This window comes from Capricornis sumatraensis, chromosome 1 (genome assembly GCF_032405125.1).
Source record: "Capricornis sumatraensis isolate serow.1 chromosome 1, serow.2, whole genome shotgun sequence".
Lineage (NCBI taxonomy): Eukaryota > Metazoa > Chordata > Mammalia > Artiodactyla > Bovidae > Capricornis > Capricornis sumatraensis.
Genome location: NC_091069.1, coordinates 148,090,334 through 148,110,346, shown reverse-complemented (window position 1 = coordinate 148,110,346; position 20,013 = coordinate 148,090,334). Strand labels below are relative to the sequence as shown.

Genomic DNA, 20,013 nt, shown 5'->3' with positions numbered 1-20,013 from the left:
AGGAGTAAGCATCTTTTAATTTCATGGCTGCAATCACCGTCTGCAGTGAGTTTGGAGCCCCCAAAAATAAAGTCTGACATTGTTTCCACTGTTTCCCCATCTATTTGCCATGAAGTGATGGGACCAAATGCCATGATCTTCATTTTCTGAATGTTGAGCTTTAAGCCAACTTTTTCACTCTCCTCTTTCACTTTCATCAAGAGGCTTTTTAGTTCCTCTTCCCTTTCTGCCATAAGGGTGGTGTCATCTGCATATCTGAGGTTATTGATATTTCTCCCGGCAATCTTGATTCCAGCTTGTGCTTCTTCCAGCCTAGTGTTTCTCATGATGTACTCTGCATATAAGTTAAATAAGCAGGGTGACAATAGACAGCCTTGACGTACTCCTTTTCCTATTTGGAACCAGTCTGTTCTTCCATGTCCAGTTCTCACTGTTGCTTCCTGACCTGCATACAGATTTCTCAAGAGGCAGGTCAGGTGGTCTGGTATTCCCATCTCTTTCAGAATTCTCCACAGTTTATTGTGATCCACACAGTCAAAGGACTGGCATAGTCAATAAAGCAGAAATAGAACTGGAACTCTCTTGCTTTTTCGATGATCCAGTGGATATTGGCAATTTGATCTCTGGTTCCTCTGCCTTTTCTAAAACCAGCTTGAACATCTGGAAGTTCACGGTTCATGTATTGCTGAAGCCTGGCTTGGAGAATTTTGAGCATAACTTTACCAGCACTTAATAAATGTTTGCTCACTTATTTATTAAAATAAAGTATTTATAGAGCTTTATACCTAGTAATCTTCAATGCTCCAGGGATAGAGTGATGTGTGTTCAGTCGCTTAGTCAATTTTACTAGGTAAATGACAGAGATGCTACTCTGTTACCTGTACCTATTTAAGTTCTTAGAATGATCATTAGGTGATAATGATGCTTATTACTAGTACTGTCTCTACATGTTTTGGTAACATGTAATACAAACCTGGTAAATTAACAACAGAAGAGAGTTCATAGGAGACATTGAAGATGGTGCTACCAAAGCATGGCTTTGGAGCTGAATCCTAGAATGCCCTCCCTTTGTCTCACTTTGAGAAAAAACAGGTGTTGAGTCACCTTCCCTTCTTATTGCCCTCTTATTGCAGAAGGACAGCAATAGGCAATGAAGTAATTATATAGGCACAAAATAACTAATCATTAAAACTGTTCTCCTGTTAACTCTGTATATGTGTGCTCAGTTGTGTTGAACTCTTTGTAACCTCATGGACTGTAGCCTGCCAGGCTCCTCTGTTTATAGGATTTCCTAGCAAGAATACTGGAGTGGTTGCCATTTTCTACTCCAGGAAATCTTTCTGACCCAGAGATCAAACCCATGTCTCTTGCATCTCCTGCAATGGCAGGCAGATTCTTTACCACTGCACCATCTGAGAAGCCCAGGATAGATTGAACTGATCAACAAAATATGTGGAAAAGTTCAGCCCTCCTGGAGCTTAAGGCCTTCCCTTGTGGCTTATCTGGTAAAGAATCTGCCTGCAATGCAGGAGATCTGGGTTTGATCTCTGGGTTGGGAAGATGCCCTAGAGAAAATAAAGGCTACCCACTCCAGAATTCTGGCCTAGAGAATTCCATGGACTGTATAGTCCATGGGGTTGTAAAGAGTCAGACACAACTGAGCGACTTGTACTTTTCCAGAAGCTTAAAATCTATTGTTGAAAGATTAAATTATGTTTAGAACTTATTACATCAAGGAAATAAGTGACAGAATAAGGAACACATGCAAATCAGTTTGAAGAGTTATTTAGGTACAATCTTGAGAAATGATAAAAGCAAAGGGTAAACCAAAAAAAAAAAAAAACCAACTCAAACAAACAAACAAACAAAAAAAGACAGCTGAAAGTGGCAGAGACTGTAATGTGGGGAAAAAATGGGAAGAAGGGAGAGGAGGGGATGACACATATTTCTGTGTAAACCATATAAAATTTAGTCTATTTACAGTCAAGTTTCTAATTATATATGAGAAGAAAATGACAAATCACTGCAGTATTCTTGCCTGGAAAATCCAATAGACAGAGTAGCCTGGTGGGCTACAGTCCATGGGTTGCAAGAGTCAGACATGACTTAGCGACTAAATCACCGCCACTACATATATTATCTATCTATCTATATATATGCATATTCCAAAAAAAAGACTATTTATATCTTCTTGCTGAGAATAAGGTGATATGGACTTGAATGTGGGATGAAATATTACTGAGATACTTCTTTATGTCCAAAAGCAATGACACAAATTGAAGTCACCATGGCAAACTAACAATAATACTGCAAAATATTACAGGGTAAGACCTATAGAAAGAGCTGCATACGTGGAAAATTACAATGAGATTTTTTTTATGGAGTAGGTTTCCTTTCAGTTGAGGTGTCAAATTTATAAACTATATTATTTTCATATTTTTATTATGTAAAGTTTTTGGAATTATATAGAAATGTTTTAAAATATTAAAAGACCATGCATATAGAATGTTCATATTATTTGGTGCAATTACTGAATATTATAATGCTCATCATGTTATCCATCCAATGTAATAGACTTATTTTGCAGATGAAGAATCTGAGGTCCAGAAAGATTAAATATCTTGCCTGAATTTACACAGGTGGATAGCAGCAGTTTACGGACTAGAACTCAGAGTTGATCAGATTCTTTCCAGCTGTTTCCTGTCTCTCGATATGACTAAACTATGGACATTTAAAGAGAATTTAAAAAATGACATGATGAGCTATAAATTCATGAGAATGCAGATGGTAAATAGCAGGATAAAGTATGTACAGAGGATATGAAATTTAAGGCCCTGGAGATCCATAATACCAAACAGACTATAATCTCTCCTGTATATTTCCAGTACATTCTTGTTTAGGTTGACACAACTGAACATTACGCCTTCTGCGGTTTGTTCCAGAATGATGAGCCTGTGAACAAAATGCTTACTGTTGACATATCCTAAGTGAGCACTTTATGATTAAGGGGCAGACGATCAGGATATTAAATCTTTAAAAGGTTCATTTTATGTATGGTAGAAATTTGTGTGTATGTGTGTGTAGGCATATTTCTATACACCCATACACTTAATTTACCTATTTCTTTGTAAATATTTAATGTATAGATTTTATGTGAAATGTGCAATGTTACACCTTGGGATATATTTATGGACAAACCAATAGAAAAAATTTACATGCAATGGAAATGCAGAGCATGGTAATTATCGTAACAGAGTAAATATAAGGAGCTATAATAGGATAATCAGGGCCAGATCATGGAGGAGCTTACAAGTCATTTTAGAGAACTAAACAACCATAGACCCAGCCCACAGAGAGAAACAGTGCCAACATTAGAAAATTTTGCTATTCATTTTCTTATGATTACATGTGTACATTAGTCATTTACATACTTGAATGGCGATGTATATAGAGTTTCAGGGCCTGCAGTCCTTACATACTGTCAGCATTATTCTCATTAATTAAACTTAATATTCTGCCTTATAGACATAATACATTTGTTGACTATTCTCGGTAATTTAGGATATTTACACATCTCATTATTATACTTAATGCATGATTATACACACATATACTATTTCTATATGTTTTATCTTTCTTAAAATACTAATATCAGTTCAGTTGCTCAGTCGTGTTCGACTCTTTGCGACCCCATGAACCGCAGCATGCCAGACCTCCCTGTACATCACCAACTCCTGGAGTTTACTCAAACTCATGCCCATTGAGTCAGTGATGCCATCCAACCATCTCATCCTCTGTTTTCCCCTTTTCCTCCTACCTTCAATCTTTCCCAGCATCAGAGTCTTTCAAATGAGTCAGTTCTTTGCATCAGGTGGCCAAAGTACTGGAGCTTCAGCTTCCATATCAGATATTAATATACCTAGTATATTTAAGGGCCATAGTAATTTTAAGGTACTGGAAGCACATTGCCATATAATTTTGTAGTTTTCCTGTAATGATATGGAGTTCTTACCAAATTATATTCTAAGCTGACACAATTATTACCATTTACCAAAGAAAACCTTAGGAAAAAAATGTCCAACTTAATTACAAGAAAATTACCTATCATTGTTTTAATTTTCATTTGTCTGAAATTTAGCAAGAATTAAGTTATTTCTTTTTTTCAGCAGTGCCCCATGGCATGTGGGATCTTAGTTTCCAAGCCAGGGATCAAACTTGCCCCCCTGCACTGAAAGATTGGGAAGTCTTAACCATTGGACTGCCAGGGAAAACCCAAGATTGAAATTATTTTTTAATGAACATTAGGCAACAGTATCTCTTCTAAGTAAGGATTGACAGCTCATCCTTTGCCTGTTTTCAGTTCAGTTCAGTCACTCTGTCGTGTCCAACTCTTTGCGATCCCATTGACTGCAGCACTCCAGGCTTCCCTGTCTATCACCAAGTCCTGGAGCCTACTCAAACTCATATCCATTGTGTCGGTGATGCCATTCAACCATCTCATCCTCTGTCGTCCCCTTCTCCTCCCACCTACACTCTTTCCCAGGGTCTTTTCCAATGAGTTGGTTCTTCGCATCAGGTGGCCAAAGTACATTTTACCATGGTCTGTTCTTCACATGGACTTCCCTGGTGGCTCAAACAATAAAGTATCTGCCTGCAATGTAAGAGACCTGGGTTTGATTCCTGGGTCAGGAAGATCCTCTGGAGAACTAGCTACCCACTCCAGTATTCTTCCCTAGAAAATTCCATGGACAGAGGAGACTGGTAGGCTATAGTCCATAGGGTCACAAAGAGCTGAACATGACTGAGTGACTAACAAATATTTTATCATTTTAATTCTTCACATGTATCTTACCTAGCTTGTTACTTTTTATCATTTTATTTATAAAGACTTTGATATATGAAATTTCTATTAAACTCATCTGTCATTTGCTTTGTAATTTATTTTTATATGCTTCTCTATTTATTCAACTATACTTATTTCTTCTTAAGATGTTATGCTTATATTTACCTGGTTAATAACTTGGGATTTATTTCAGGGTATTTTCTTAGTTGAAAATTAACTTTAAATATTTTAAATAACAATTTTCCCTCAAAACATTTTATTCAATGATTTATAATTTTCCTATTGATCTTAGATGTGCTCTTTATCCTATATTAAATTTCTCTGTATATTAAGAACTTTTTTTCAAGGCTCTTTTGTTCCTTTAACCAGAAACTGTTTCTATCTTCTCCATGGAAATATAAATTAATTCCTAAAATATGAGCTAATTATTCATTAGTTGATTTTGATTAAATATACTTCTGTTTTAAGTGATATACCTGAAAGAGAATAATTTTGAAGATAAAGCCATATACAAATGGAACAGCATGACATTTTTCATTTATAAAACCCTTCATTATCTAGCAACCGATATTTTCGAGATATAAGTACAATGCAGTGAACTTATAGATAGTATTATGAAAACTTGATACCACACTTTCTAAGAAAAGTTTTTACAGAGAAAATTAAGCAAAATTTCAGTGATGAAATTAAATCACAAGAAAAGTTATTGGTTCTTAAAAATGAAAATATGAAAATAAAGAGTTTTATGCAAAATCCAGCTCAGAAATATAACCTGTATGCCATGTTTATGTGCTAAGTTTACAGAATGTGAGGTTTTGCTTGGTTTCTTTAAATGCCAAACATATGCAGTCTTCTTAGTTTTCAAATAATTAAGTAAAAAGGTTTTTTTGTCTTTTGACCTTAAAATTGGAGTTATAAGTTAATATCCAAAAATACATAAACAGCTCACATAAATCAACATCAAAAAATAAACAACTCAATTTAAAAAAATGAGCAGAAGACTTGAATAGACATTTTCCATAACAGGACATGCAGATGACTAATGGGCACATGAAAAGAAATTCAGTGTCACAAATCATCAGGGAATTGAAAATCAAAACCAGAATGAGATATCATCTCATACCTGTCAATCACTATCCTCAAAAAGAACACAAATATAAAATGTTGGTGAGGATGTGGAGAAAACGGAACACATATACACTGCTAGGGGGAATGTAAATAGGTGTAGCCACTGAAGAAAACAGCATGGAGGTTTCTCAAAAAAGTAAAAATAGATCTACCATATGACCCAGCATTCCAATCACAGGTAAAAAGAAAGAAATTTACACGCATCCCAATGTTCAAAACAGAGCTACTTATAGTTGCCAAGATACAGGGGCAACCTAAATAAAATTTTGCCATTTGCAAAAGCAGGGATGGACTTGGAGGATATTATGGTAACAGAAATGTCAGACAAAGATAAACCCAAAGATAAATACAATCATGTATCTGCCTGCAGTGTAAGAGACCTGGGTTCAATCCCTGGATCAGGAATATCCCTTGGAGAACTTGCTACCCACTCCAGTATTCTTTCCTAGAAAATTCCATGGACAGAGGAGCCTGGTGGGCTACTGTCCGTGAGGTCACAAAGAACTGGACATGACTGATTCTACATGATGTAGAATCTAAAAAACTACAACTAATGAATATAACAAAAAGAAACAGACTAATAGAGAACAAATTAGTGGTTACCAATGGGGAGGAGACAGGTGGGGAGGAGTAATATAAGGGTAGGAGATTAAAAGGTATGAACTATTATGCGTAAAAAAGCTACAAGGATAAGCACAGGGGATATAGCCAATAAATTTTACCATATTATACCATACTAGTATATTTTACCATTACTATAAATGGAGCATAATAACCTTTAAAATTGTTATCATTATATAACTAACATATTAAAATATAGCATTGCACATACTATACATAAATAAAAAAATAACACTATAATTTTCCCTACAAAATCAAGTTCCTATTAGGGTAGCTCTTCCCATATTCTACCTCTGGTGCCTCTGATACTATGACAAGCTACAATGGACTTAAAAGTTACATGAAGGCAATTATATGACTTCATTCCCACCTCTGAAACTGTGAGCTACCACAAAGGAGGAAAAATAAAACTATGGAAGTAGAAAATAAATTTTAAATTAATAACAGGAATGAAAAATTGGGACATTTGTAGAGAAGAGCTTAGAGAATGATAGTTCTAGATCATAGCACAAAAATTATGAGTTTGCCTTAAAAGATCATTAAAACTTTATCTAATTCTTCATATGTAAAGAAAATGGACATATCAAGGATGTATCATTTAAAAAAGGTCTATCATAATTAAATGCATTTAGGTTACTTCTTGCATTTCACCTACCATTATGAATTCCTTTTTTATTCAGAAAATTAGAGTAAAAATTACATTATATAAAATTTTTAAAAATCTCCAATATATAAATAAGTTGAAGTAATCTAACTAGAATGTTTTACTGATGGTTTCCTATCTTAAATAAAGTGTTATGATGCAGAGAAAGAGACCGTCTAGCTCTTGGAGTACAATTTATTTTTTTGTATTTTCTTCTTTAATAGGCTAATGGGCAGAGGGAAGATTTTAGGCAAAATATAAGGAAGACAGGCTTCCCAGGTGATGCCAATGGTAAAGATCTCGCATGGCATCGTAGGAGACATAAGAGATGAGGGTTCAGATCCCTGGATTGGGAAGATCTCCTGGAGGAGGGCACGGCAACTTACTCTAGTATTCTTGCCTGGAGAATCCCATGGACAGAGGAGCCTGGAGGGCTACAGTCCAGGGGGTCACAAAAGAGTAGGACATGACTGAAGCAACTTAGCACGCATACACAAAGAAGACCATCCTAAAAGAGTCAGTTAAAATATACAAGAAAATTGGAATTATTGCTTAGATATATTTGAAATGGGATAAAAATGGCATTTATTTGTAACATAAAGTATATTTATCCAAATGTTATAATATTTATAAGTGTATCTTGATTGAAGACTTATAGCTGAATGATATATTCTCTTGAGATTCTTTAAGGCATATGAAAATTGTCACCTTCTAAGTATATAATATGAGCTGGCAGCAGTTAGGATAATAAAATTCAGATGGTAGAAAATATTTTAGGAAATAATTTTACATGTCAGTTATCTTTAAATTGCACTTCAAATAGAGTTTAATTGTTCTGCTCTTAATACAAGTATCTCACCTTTTGAAAAACAGCTAAATAAAAACCGACCTTGAACATTTTAAATATTCAAAACTGTTCAGCACATTTCTTATAACAACAGAAAGAGGAACCTAGTCCTAATTTCTAGGAATCTAAATGATCAAATCATATCTACAACTGACCAGCATGCTTATCTTGAAGAAAAGTAATAAAAAAACTTTAAAATATTAAATTATAAGATAGGACATAAATATCGAGCCTATAAAAACATAATTCAAACTCATAGAAAGTAGTCAATTATTCACTATTTATATAAAAAAGCCTTGAAATAAGAAGTCAAGAGAGGACATCATTCGCACAGGATTGGTAAAGGTAATCATATCTTAGAGATATAGTGATTCAGCAGAAGAGTAAAATAAGCTGTTTAAAGACAAAACAAAACAGAATGAAAAGGATATGTCTATCTACATATTATAGATATATTTATTATCCTTGGAATATTATTTATTTGCTTTAATGAGAGATTACTTAAGATATAAGCTGGATAAGAATTTGAAAAAAATGAATACAAGTAATTCAGTGAGCCAAGCTATAATTTTGAAGGAAAAAAAGCACGTTTTTGTCTTAGGGTACACTTTAGAAGTGACTTAGTGCAACAAAATAGAGCTATGGAATTTATATTTAGGTCTATTAGAATTGCAAAATAATTAGAACAGCTTTAGGCAAATTATGGAGCTATCTTTCAACTTTTTTTTGTTTTTTATCTTTTATAACTAAAAGCTTTGCTTACTGTATGACAGACTAAATATATGGTCAAACATCTAGTCTCTCCATACAAATAGAAAAATGAAATGTCAATATTTAGCACCTATCACATCACTGTTTAATCATTTATTACTTTATACATATTTTAAGGACTTGCATGCTAAGTTATATTTTAGGCACTCAGTATTCAAAAATGTATACTGAATCAGATATATGTTTAATTTAATCTTTTTTTTGTTAGTTAAGCTCTAAAGAATTTTAAGGAATGAAAGACTGTTGACTGCTCTGTAGTAGACACCACATTTCAAACACTCTAACACGGGCTTGCTTTTCACTGCATAGCACACATTACAGTACTTGGCACATCACAGTTATCGAGCGTAGTTATTGTCTGACTAACATATAGAAGTTAATGGGAAAAACAATGACATCACTATTTTGTAAAATGCATTCAGGACAGATTTCAAGAGTCTGCTTGACTTTCTCAGCTGCATGGTTCTATAATCCTGCGTAGAGTATAGTGCTTGGCTACTGCCATCTTGAAATTCTTCATAATTTTATCTTTAATTCATATTTTGTAAGCGAAGTCTGATGGGACAACTGGGAGCTTGACGCTCCAGCTTTCTCATTCATCCCATGAAGGCAGCCAACAGTTTCTGGCAAGGAGGTTTAAAGACCTTTAGAGTTCTCCCTTCCACTGTGGGTTGGGAAGCCCTGGGAATCTGGTGTCATCAATCTCCCTACAACTATCCCGGTGCAGAGGGAAGGTCTCTGGACTGGATCAGTACCTGGGGACACCCTTCCTTCCTCTTTCCAAGGTTTTGAGTCTGTCTTATATTTGTCTGTCCTGGTCTGCTTGAGATACAGTTGGGGACTGGAGATACCTAGTGGCGCAGGACTCTAGGGAAAAAACTGTACTGTACTCTGACTTCACATAAGTTAAAAGCTCTTATCTTTACATTTAAAAGTAGCATTGAGCAATATAAAGATGAATGGTAAAGTTTATGCTAGTAATTTGAAGTTTACTTTTTCTTTACTTGGACATTAAATGGCAAATAAAAAAGTAACATGACAAGTTGAGAGAGAGAGAGAAATTGCAGAAGGAAAAAGCTTTATATTTTAGTACCTTTAATGGCCCTTTTTTTCCTGCTTTTTGAACAAAGGGTCCTGCAGTTTCATTTTTCACTGGGCATCGCAAATTATGTAGCTGGAACTGACTGTTTTAGAATCCAAACCAAATAGAAAAGTGCTGAGGAATACATGGAAGAAAAAAAAAGCTACTTAAACATGTTATATGGAATTTCAGTGTGATTAAAAGGTCAGCAATTAGTTTTCAATCTTTACAAATTGTTTATTAAATATTAGACACTTCACATTTTAAATAATTTATCAGAATAATCTATCAAACTTGAAGTTTTTTTAGTTTCCTTTTACACATTATTTTTAAAAATATTTATTAATATTTACTTTGAAGTACAAAGGACTTTTAGAAAATATCCCTTCCCCCAAATGAAAATTTACTTTTTAAGAGTAACCACATTTGAATCAATAATCCAGTTATCCAAATCAGTCAATCTGTTATGCAGGCAGTTAAGTTAATGGAGTTAAATTGGCATCCCTTTTTAAAACAAAGAATTGCATTGAAAATGAGCAAACAATGTGTGGGATATTTGCTCAACCATAAAGTAGAGCATTACATCACATGACAGTCATAGACTAGGCAAAATGCGATCAGATTGCACTTATTTTCATTGCTGATCAGGTTTAATTTTATAGGATTTAAAATATTTTACTTAACAAGTTCTATTACTATTTTTTCAATTTATATGGAAAAATGCCATTAAAATTGTTAATTTGATATTAGTGGTATCAACATAGCAATAAGATCTTATCATTTTATGCTAAAGAAAACATTTAGCCACCTTTCTGAAAAACTGCACAAATAAGAACTTCTTAGGGAAAATTGATGGCTCTAAAAGTCAACTGCTTAAAATCAAGTTTAGGATTAGGCATGTTTCTCTAGCAATGTACAATCACCAAAAAACCCCATTATTGCTATTAAAGGATGGTTTAGTGTTGATAAAAACTTTTTGTTAAAAATTCAAAGAACAGCACCAGAAGATTTAGTAAGCAAGAAATTCAATATACACTAATGAATACATGTCTAATAATACTTTCTAGTAACTTTTGAGGCAAATTCCTGGTTAAATTTAAGGCTTTGCCCTTTTATTTCACACTGCCTGGAATAGTCTTTTATATTCAAGTTTTCTCCTTCAATTATGATCTGCTAGAGTATTATAATATCAAGAGAGGTATTTTTGGTTTCCCTATGTAAAATGTGCCTCTCCCATCACCTCCAAATCTCTTAGTCTGTTTAGTTTTTCTTCATGGGACATATCACAACTTGACACAGAAACATGTTCTGAAAAAAGGGACACTGTTAGCAGTTTGCATTGATCCTTTATTGCTGTATCTTTAGCATATTGAAGAGTTTCTGGCAGATAGTAAATATTTAAGAAATATTTTTGAGTGAATGAAATAATTACCTGAAATGATCTCCAATTTCTGTTAATGCAGTTAACTGAGATTTATTAGGTTATTAACAATGTAGATCAAGGATGAAAGCATGTATTAGTCGCTCAGTCATGTCCAGCTCCTTTCGACCCCATGGACTGTAGCCTAACAGGCTCCTCTGTCCATGGGATTCTCCAGGCAATAGTCCTGGAGTGGATTGCCATTTCCTTCTCCAGGGGATCTTCCCAACCCAGGACTCGAACCCGGGTCTCCCACATTGTAGACTTTACCCACATTGTAGCTTTACCATCTGAGCCACTAGGGATTGAACATCAGTTCAGTTCAGTTGCTCAGTTGTGTCTGACTCTTTGCGACCCCATGAACTGCAGCACGCCAGGCCTCCCTGTCCATCACCAACTCCCAGAGTTCACTCAGACTCATGTCCATCGAGTCAGTGATGCCATCCAGCCATCTCATTCTCTGTCGTCCCCTTCTTCTTCTGCCCCCAATCCCTCCCAGCATCAGAGTCTTTTCCAAGGAGTCAACTCTTTGCATGAGGTGGCCAAAGTACTGGAGCTTCAGCTTTAGCATCATTCCTTCCAAAGAAATCCCAGGGCTGAGCTCTTTCAGAATGGACTGGTTGGATCTCCTTTCAGTCCAAGGACTCTCAGGAGTCTTTTCCAACACCACCGTTCAAAAGCATCAGTTCTTTGGCACTCAGCCTTCTTCACAGTCCAACTCTCACATCCATACATGACCACTGGAAAAACCATAGCTTTGACTAGACGGACCTTTGTTGGCAAAGTGATGTCTCTGCTTTTGAATATGCTGTCTAGGTTGGTCATAACTTCCAAGGAGTAAGCATCTTTTAATTTCATGGCTCTAGTCACCATCTGCAGTGAGTTTGGAGCCCCCAAAAATAAAGCCTGACACTGTTTCCACTACTTCCCATGGAGTGATGGGACCAGATGCCATGATCTTCATTTTTTGAATGTTGAGCTTTAAGCCAACTTTTTCACTCTCCTCTTTCACTTTCATCATGAGGCTTTTTAGTTCCTCTTCACTTTCTGCCATAAGGGTGGTGTCATCTATATATCTGAGGTTATTGATATTTCTCCTGGCAATCTTGATTCCAACTTGTGCTTCTTCCAGCCCAGCATTTCTCATGATGTACTCTGGGTATAAGTTAAATAAGCAGGGTGACAATTTACAGCCCTGACGTACTCCTTTTCCTATTTGGAACCAGTCTGTTGTTTCATGTCTAGTTCTAACTGTTGCTTCCTGACCTGCATATAGGTTTCTCAAGAGACAGGTCAGGTGGTCTGGTCCCATCTCTTTCAGAATTTTCCACAGTTTATTGTGATCCACACAGTCAAAGGCTTTGGCATTGTCAATAAAGCAGAAATAGATGTTTTTCTGGAACTCTCTTGCATTTTCGATGATCCAGCAGATGCTGGCAATTTGATCTCTAGTTCAAAGAGCACAGGGATTGAGCATAGGCTTAGGCAAATAACACATCATACTCATTCTCAAAATGTTTATATATTGGTCAAACTATGACATATAAAATATGATTATGATCCAGTGAGAGAGATACATATGTCCTACTATTCACAAATGACTGGAAGCAGTTCATTTTCTAAACTTGTTGACTGAGAGCTGAGCCACTTACCAACTTCAAGAAACTCATTCCTAAGGTCTAAGAGCTTTTTCTATACCATTCGTTTTCTCAAAAGATGAATGCCAAAAAGACACTAGACTTGAGAGCAATTGGATGTTTCCCAGGACTAAATACAAAGTTTACAATCACTTGGACTCCATCAATTTTAATATTTGGTTGGACCATAGAGTTACTTAGTTATGATTAGCTAGGCTGACATTTCAATTACTTTCCCTGCATAAAATACTCAGTATACTTCTCAGAAGAAGAATACTTTTCTTAAGAAATAGGAAAATTTTATTCATCAATATAAAGTGTCTGTGGCTTTTGAATATGTGATTTTCTTCTGTTTAAGAAATATGAAAAATATAATATGATAGTATTACTCAGCTTAAATTATGGTTATTGATTTTATCATTTTTTAATTTATGCCACTATCTTATATTCAGTATATATTTATTAAGCATTTAAAACTTTTATACTGATTTCTTTTGCTTTGAATAAACTTGTACCGAGTTTTGGAGAAGGAAATAACAACCCACTCCAGTATTCTTGCCTAGATAATCCTGTATACAGAGGAGTCTGGTGGGCTGCTGTCCATAGGGTCACACAGAGTTGGACACAAATGAAGTGACTTAGTATGCATGCATGCATTGGAAAAAGAAATGGCAACCCACTCCAGTATTCTTGCCTGGAGAATTGCAGGGACAGAGCAGCCTGGTGGGCTGCCATCTATGGGGTTGCACAGAGTCAGACACAACTGAAGCGACTTAGCAGCAGCAGCACAGAGTTTAGAAAAAATTATTCACTGTCAAGAATTTTGAAAACATAGTGAGGATTAGAAGGAATATTCAGACATGAATAAATTAAAATACAGATATAAAGATGAATGATGTTTTCAATGCCCTTAATTACCTACTCTAGCAATGTGCAAAAGGTTGTTATTTGAAATAGATTATATTTTCAGAATGCAGTGAACTGTAAATCAAATAGACATCTCAAGTTTATAAATATATGGAGACTTACATTGATTTAAATATATTTTCAATGTCAGTTCAATTAATTATTCCTGCCTGAGCACAGATATGAATGTTCAAACAAAATTAAGCCTAAAGCAAGACCTATATAGAATAGTCACCCAATGGCAGAGATAGGAATGTTGAATATACATTTTAAGAAGTCAGATGATTGGAAAAACTGTTTCTGACAATAACTGTTTTAAAGACCCTTTAGCAAATATCAGCAGAATTGGTTTGTAATTTAGCATGTCTTTCACTTTAATTGGAGACTAATTACTTTACAATATTGTATTGGTTTTGCCATACATGTCTTTTACTTTGAACATGATCCCTTAAGGTTTTTGCACATGTCAGGATATCTACAAACACAATTTGTTTCAGGCTGACTATACATGATTAACATTTTCCTTTACTGTCTATGACCTGAATAATTCCTTTTACTAAATCACACATCTTTGTTTTTCTATCATGCACTGAAGATTAAAGTCAAATGTTTTCTAAGTGTTGCTTTCTTGTTTTGCTCTCTAAATGAACTGCTTTTAAAGACCATTTAAATAGACTATGAAAATAGAAGGTTGCAAATATAGCTTTTAGGGATTTTAGAAGTCAGTTAATTAAAGTTTATTGCTAAGATTTCTAATTATGAGAGTCATAGTCTTAAATCTACAATCTTATTTATCCAACTAGAATCAGTATAATCAAGGAATGCTTCTCCTAACTACAGCTAAAGTAGTTCTAAGTGATTTGGGAAAAAAAATTTTTTTTACATTTCTTTAATTGTAAACAGTAAACAATTAAGTAAAGGTTGTTTAATGTGGTTTACTTAATATTTCTTAAGTATGAGAATATGTGTGTGTGTGTGTATGTGTGTGATGGCTCAGCAGGTGAAGAATCTGCCTGCAATGCAGGAGACACAGAAGATGCAGGTTTAATCCCTGGGTTGGGAAGAGCCTCTGGAGAAGGGAGAATTCCATGGACAGAGGAGCCTGGCAGGTTACAGTCCATGGGGTCACAAAGAGTTGGACAACGACTGAGAGACTAAGAACAATTAACTACATGAAAGAAAAGGCTTTTTGATGCAAATTTCCTCTTTATCTTCATGTTCTACACTGCACACATAGAGTAGTAAAAACATAATTAATGCAACTGTCTATTTTTCAGTCAGTTTCATTTTATTTCCTAATTGTACTAAGTCAACTCATGTACAGCATTATTATTCTGTTGATTTTCTTTTACCCAACCTGTGGCCCTGATGATGTATTAGTAACTTCTGCTAAATGGCTGTTCCCCTAAGTTGTCTTGGCTATTTTGTAGACTCCAACCTATTTCTCCAAATCTTTAGGTTAAGTGTTCCGTTCCATCCCCAGGTCCTACTGTACGTCTGCAATATACCAACATCTTCAACCTTCCTGGGTATATTAGCTTTCAGGGCTCAATTCCTCAATTGCTCAGTCTTGACTTGGTCCCTTCTACTCAGTATTCTTTCCCTTCTGGCTTCATCTGGCTTATGCACATCACACACATCTTTCAGGAAAGAACTTAACACTGTTTCCTCAGGAAGACCAGACCTTATCCTCCAGACCTGAGGAATACATGCTTTCAGAGAACCTGATGTTCTCCTTGGTGGGATTTATCATAGTACTAATTATGCATTTGTCAAATTATTTATTACCTACCTCCTACAGAATTCATAAGAGCTTTCTCACCACTGTACATATACTGAATAAATTAAAGGCTTTGAATCGCTCTATCATTTTTCTATGGTGTGAAAACAATGATATGTAACTTATGAGTAATGAGACAAAGAATTTACTGTGGTCTCCTCAGTCCAATAATATTGTAATGTGCTATCCTGTAACTTTGTACAGCACCTCTTGAGTCGCTTCAAAGAAAATTTCCAAAGCTACCCAAGCAGGATATTGGGAAGTCCCTCCCTCTATTAGGAATAGTAATCAAGGCTGTTATCTTATCAAGGCTGGCACACAATGATGACAGCTCAAGTTTGGTTGTGGGACATTCCAGTTCCTATAGGTTCCTTTTTCACTCCAACACTAGGATCTGACCCTTTCTGATATGAAAAGAGTAACTGATACAGGCACAGACTGAATTATTTCACAATGTTATCCCTGACTAGAGTATTTGCATTTTTAAAGATGTGGTTTTCTAAAGAAAAGAAGGCCTTCTTTTTGTCTCTTAAAATTATGACATTGATATAGTGGTTCATATAAATAAAACTGGCAATAATAATTTATAAAGTATCTATGTGGACCTTGATGTACTTTTCAAACAAAATTTAAATATAGTTTGATTTTTCATTAAAACTTATATCTAAAACAAAGTAGAATTAAATGAATAATAAATGTTTCTCAATAGTCTTCTCAAAGATAATCTTCTTCCAGAAAGTTTAGTTTCAATATATGGATACTACATCTTGTTCCATGATTAATATAATTTCTGTCCTTATAGCAATACAGTTTTAATGAATTCTTTCATTTTCAAAGTGAGAAATAGTTTTTACCCTGCCTTCTGCTACATTAGAAAAATAGTCCATATGAATGAACTCTCTTCTAATACTAGAACGAAAGACTATTATATGTATGTATAATGTATGAAATTATATAAACATATTTATAAATATATTTAATTTAAAGTGATATATTGTTTTTATTCTCAAGCTTAATTATTTATACCTTATAGTTAGAATAGTTGTATTGGGTTATTTTTAATCAGGTAACAGAAAAAAGGCTTGGAAATAATCTGCTAGTGCAGAGCAAAACAGGCGATCTAAATCTGTTTTATCTTGAAGACACATCTGACAAGATTCTGTTGATACTACGGGAAAGAATTAAAAAAAAAGAAAACAGAAATTCCAATCTGAACAACCAAAAAGCAAATCCTATGATGTAGAACAATTTGTTACATGAAGGGGAACATTATATAATAACTACAAAAATGGTGATTTTACAGTACTATTTGTTTGCTTTATTTAGTAAATGTGTTTCTGAAGAGCATCAGCAAAGTGAACTTATATTAGTTTGAATAAAATAGTCAAATCCACTTCAAATATATTTTTAGAATGCTAAAGTTTTCTTCCTGTATTTTTTACAGGTTTAGCAGTGTTTTCCTTTTCACTTCTTATTTTGCAACAATGACAGAGTCATAGAAATTGACCAAAAAAAAAGTGTACAGCAACTTCCCACATATATTTTACCCAGCCTCCCCCAATGTTAACTACTTGCATAACTATAGTGCAATATCAAAACCAGAAAGTTACATTTGGAAAATCCACAGGGCTCATGTGTGTGCGTGTGTGCATGCACATTTATATGCATTGAGTGTAACTCTTTGCAATTGATCATATATCTAACTTCATGTAACTACCACCATTATCACTACAAGGCTCACTCCTGATATTCCTTCACAGCCACATGAGACCTGTGGATTTTCCAAATGTCAATTTCCTGGTTTTGATGTTGTACTACAATTATGTCACCTAGTCTGTGGCATTTATTATAGCAGACTCAGAAAACAAATACAGTGTAAAAGAATGGTTTTATCTGTATACATTATTCTCATCTATATGTGTTCACATAAAACAATACTTTTTGCTATAAGACAATCCTTTCTGTAACAACATAATTTATGAATGCTTCTCAAAGGGAGTTTTTAAATCTCAAGTTTTTCTGGTATCATGCTTTGTGAAAAATTACATAATGGGGGGATTAAAGAGAATACATTCTTATAAAAAGCATAGGACTCTTCATGCCTGACTATATTGCAGTAAAAATCTATAGTCTTAAAAGGGGCCATTTAGTGGAAAGCAACTGGAGTTATTTATTTATTTTTTAAGATAGCTTATTTTTTACACAAAACTGCACCTAAACAATGGCATTTAGATACATTAATGGATATATTTGTTGTTCCTTTTAAGAGTGAATTATGGTTAGGCATGTTGGCTGCACTGTTTTTATAATATAGGTATGAATTATAATTAGTATAAATCCTTACTATTTGCATATTTGACATGGGAAAGAGAGGGCTGCATAAGTAGGGCAGCTGAATTTCAATTCACTTAGTAACCTTTATTTATGTTTGATGTTTGTTGATAAGTAATATAAACTTGCTTATTAAGATATATCAGCATAGGATTATATGAAAAACAATGCATAGCCATTAAAGAGAAGGATTGTATCTAATTGACAATACTAATAAGAAGTAATATCAAAAATATCTTTCTGCACGTTGGGAAACAGTAAGAAAAATCAGTAAACCACCCCTATAATGTAGAGAGTGTGCAACTGTACCCCAGTGAATACAGGTCCACCAGGAATATTAAGCGTCAAAATGGAATTATAGATCTGTTTTGAGAGAACAGCAGTAGAACTTACCATCTTGATCCGTGGTCACTGTAATAGCTGTGAATGGCTTGGGAGAAAAACTCAACTCAGAAACTCCATTCATGGCTTCTATTTCAAAGGTGTAATTCACGTGAGACACAAAGTCAAGTACTATCACGGAATTGTTGATCAGGCCAGTATGTCTTGGGATGAAGCGGAGTCCTCCACCACAGTCCTCACACTGGCTGGTGTCTAAGCCACATTTCTTACAGATTACACTGTATGTGAGGTCTTTTCTCCCTCCTGTGTCACTTGGTGGGCTCCATTCCAAAATAAGGGCCGTTTCATTGATGTTAAAAACCACATTCCTAGGAGCTGAAGGTGGCCCTAGAGAAAGCAATTAAAAAACAAATGTACATGTATAGGACAATGAATTATAGTGCTCACTTGAAAATGTCATCAATAAACATGTGCTGGTCTTTTATATTAGTTTGAGCTCTTTCTTCTGATGGAAGCCATAAAGAAAAATGGTTAAAAATATCTGCATAAGTTTAGTAAAGGTGGAGTCTTAGGGGTGAAGATGGTCTATATATTAACTTTTGGCATATGAATTTCAGCATTTAACATCAAAAGCCACAGATCACCAAAAGATATAGTAATTATAGTTCTTAAATTTGTTGACTAAAAAAATATAATAACCCAACATTAGTTTAAATTACATGATGGCTTTGTATAATTACATCTTAATAATTGCATCATCATTTAAAAACTTTGAAAAAATAATAACATACATATATAAAATATGCTGTGTTCAGTATTTCAGTCTTCAAACTATGCTTGATGTATAACTAAAACTCTCATTTGTTTGAAAATCTAAGAATCTTTTTCTCACAGGCTGAGAATAAATGGCCATAAATTTAGGGTGGACACACAGTTTGGAAGGAAGGCAGTAGGAACAGAAACTGGAGGCAGCATAAATACTTTTTTAGGTCCTGTCAATTTCATGGGACAAAAGCATTATTTGGAAGGGCTGTGTGAGTGTGCTCAATTGTATCCAACTCTTTGCCAACCTCTGGACTCTAGCCCGCCAAGCACGTCTGTCCATGGAATTGCCCAGGCAAGAATATTGGAGTGAGTTGCCATTTCCTTCTCCAGGGGATCTTCCTGATCCAGAGATGGACCCCACGTCTCTTGTGTCTCCTACATTGGCAGGTGGATTTGGAAGCAATCAAAGGGGATATAGGTAAGATATGGTACCTAGATTTTATTTATATTATCTTTACTAAACATAAGTAAATGCATCCTTGAAAGCTTAAAATATATAGAGAGACTCCCAAGATCCTCTTATTCGTCATCAAGAGTCTGCATAAACCACACTGGTCATGGGTGGTGGATGAGCATCTGCTCTCGTTTCTCATTATTTTTCCATATGATCACACTGCACAGAGTACTTAATGTCTTCAACTATTCGTTTTTTTCTCTCTCTCTTAAAATTGTGTCAATAATCTTGTATCTTCATCTGAGTCCTTCAAACCTCAGTTTCATATCATTCACTGAACAATTATTAACTGAAGGTCTACTATGTGCCAGACAGTACACTGTGAACTTGCTATATTGTGAAATGCCACAGAATCCTTCTGTAAGAGACTGTGCCTATGACAGA

At 34.8% G+C, this 20,013-nt stretch overlaps 1 protein-coding gene across 1 annotated transcript in view; it reads right to left on the bottom strand.

Annotated features, from left to right (window-relative positions):
- Positions 1-20,013, bottom strand: part of EPHA6 (EPH receptor A6) — a 971,878-nt gene that overhangs the window by 514,234 nt on the left and 437,631 nt on the right. Inside the window, exon 5 of the mRNA XM_068985421.1 lies at positions 18,402-18,737. Coding sequence (XP_068841522.1) covers positions 18,402-18,737 — 336 coding nt within the window. The remainder of the gene's footprint in view (positions 1-18,401; positions 18,738-20,013) is intronic.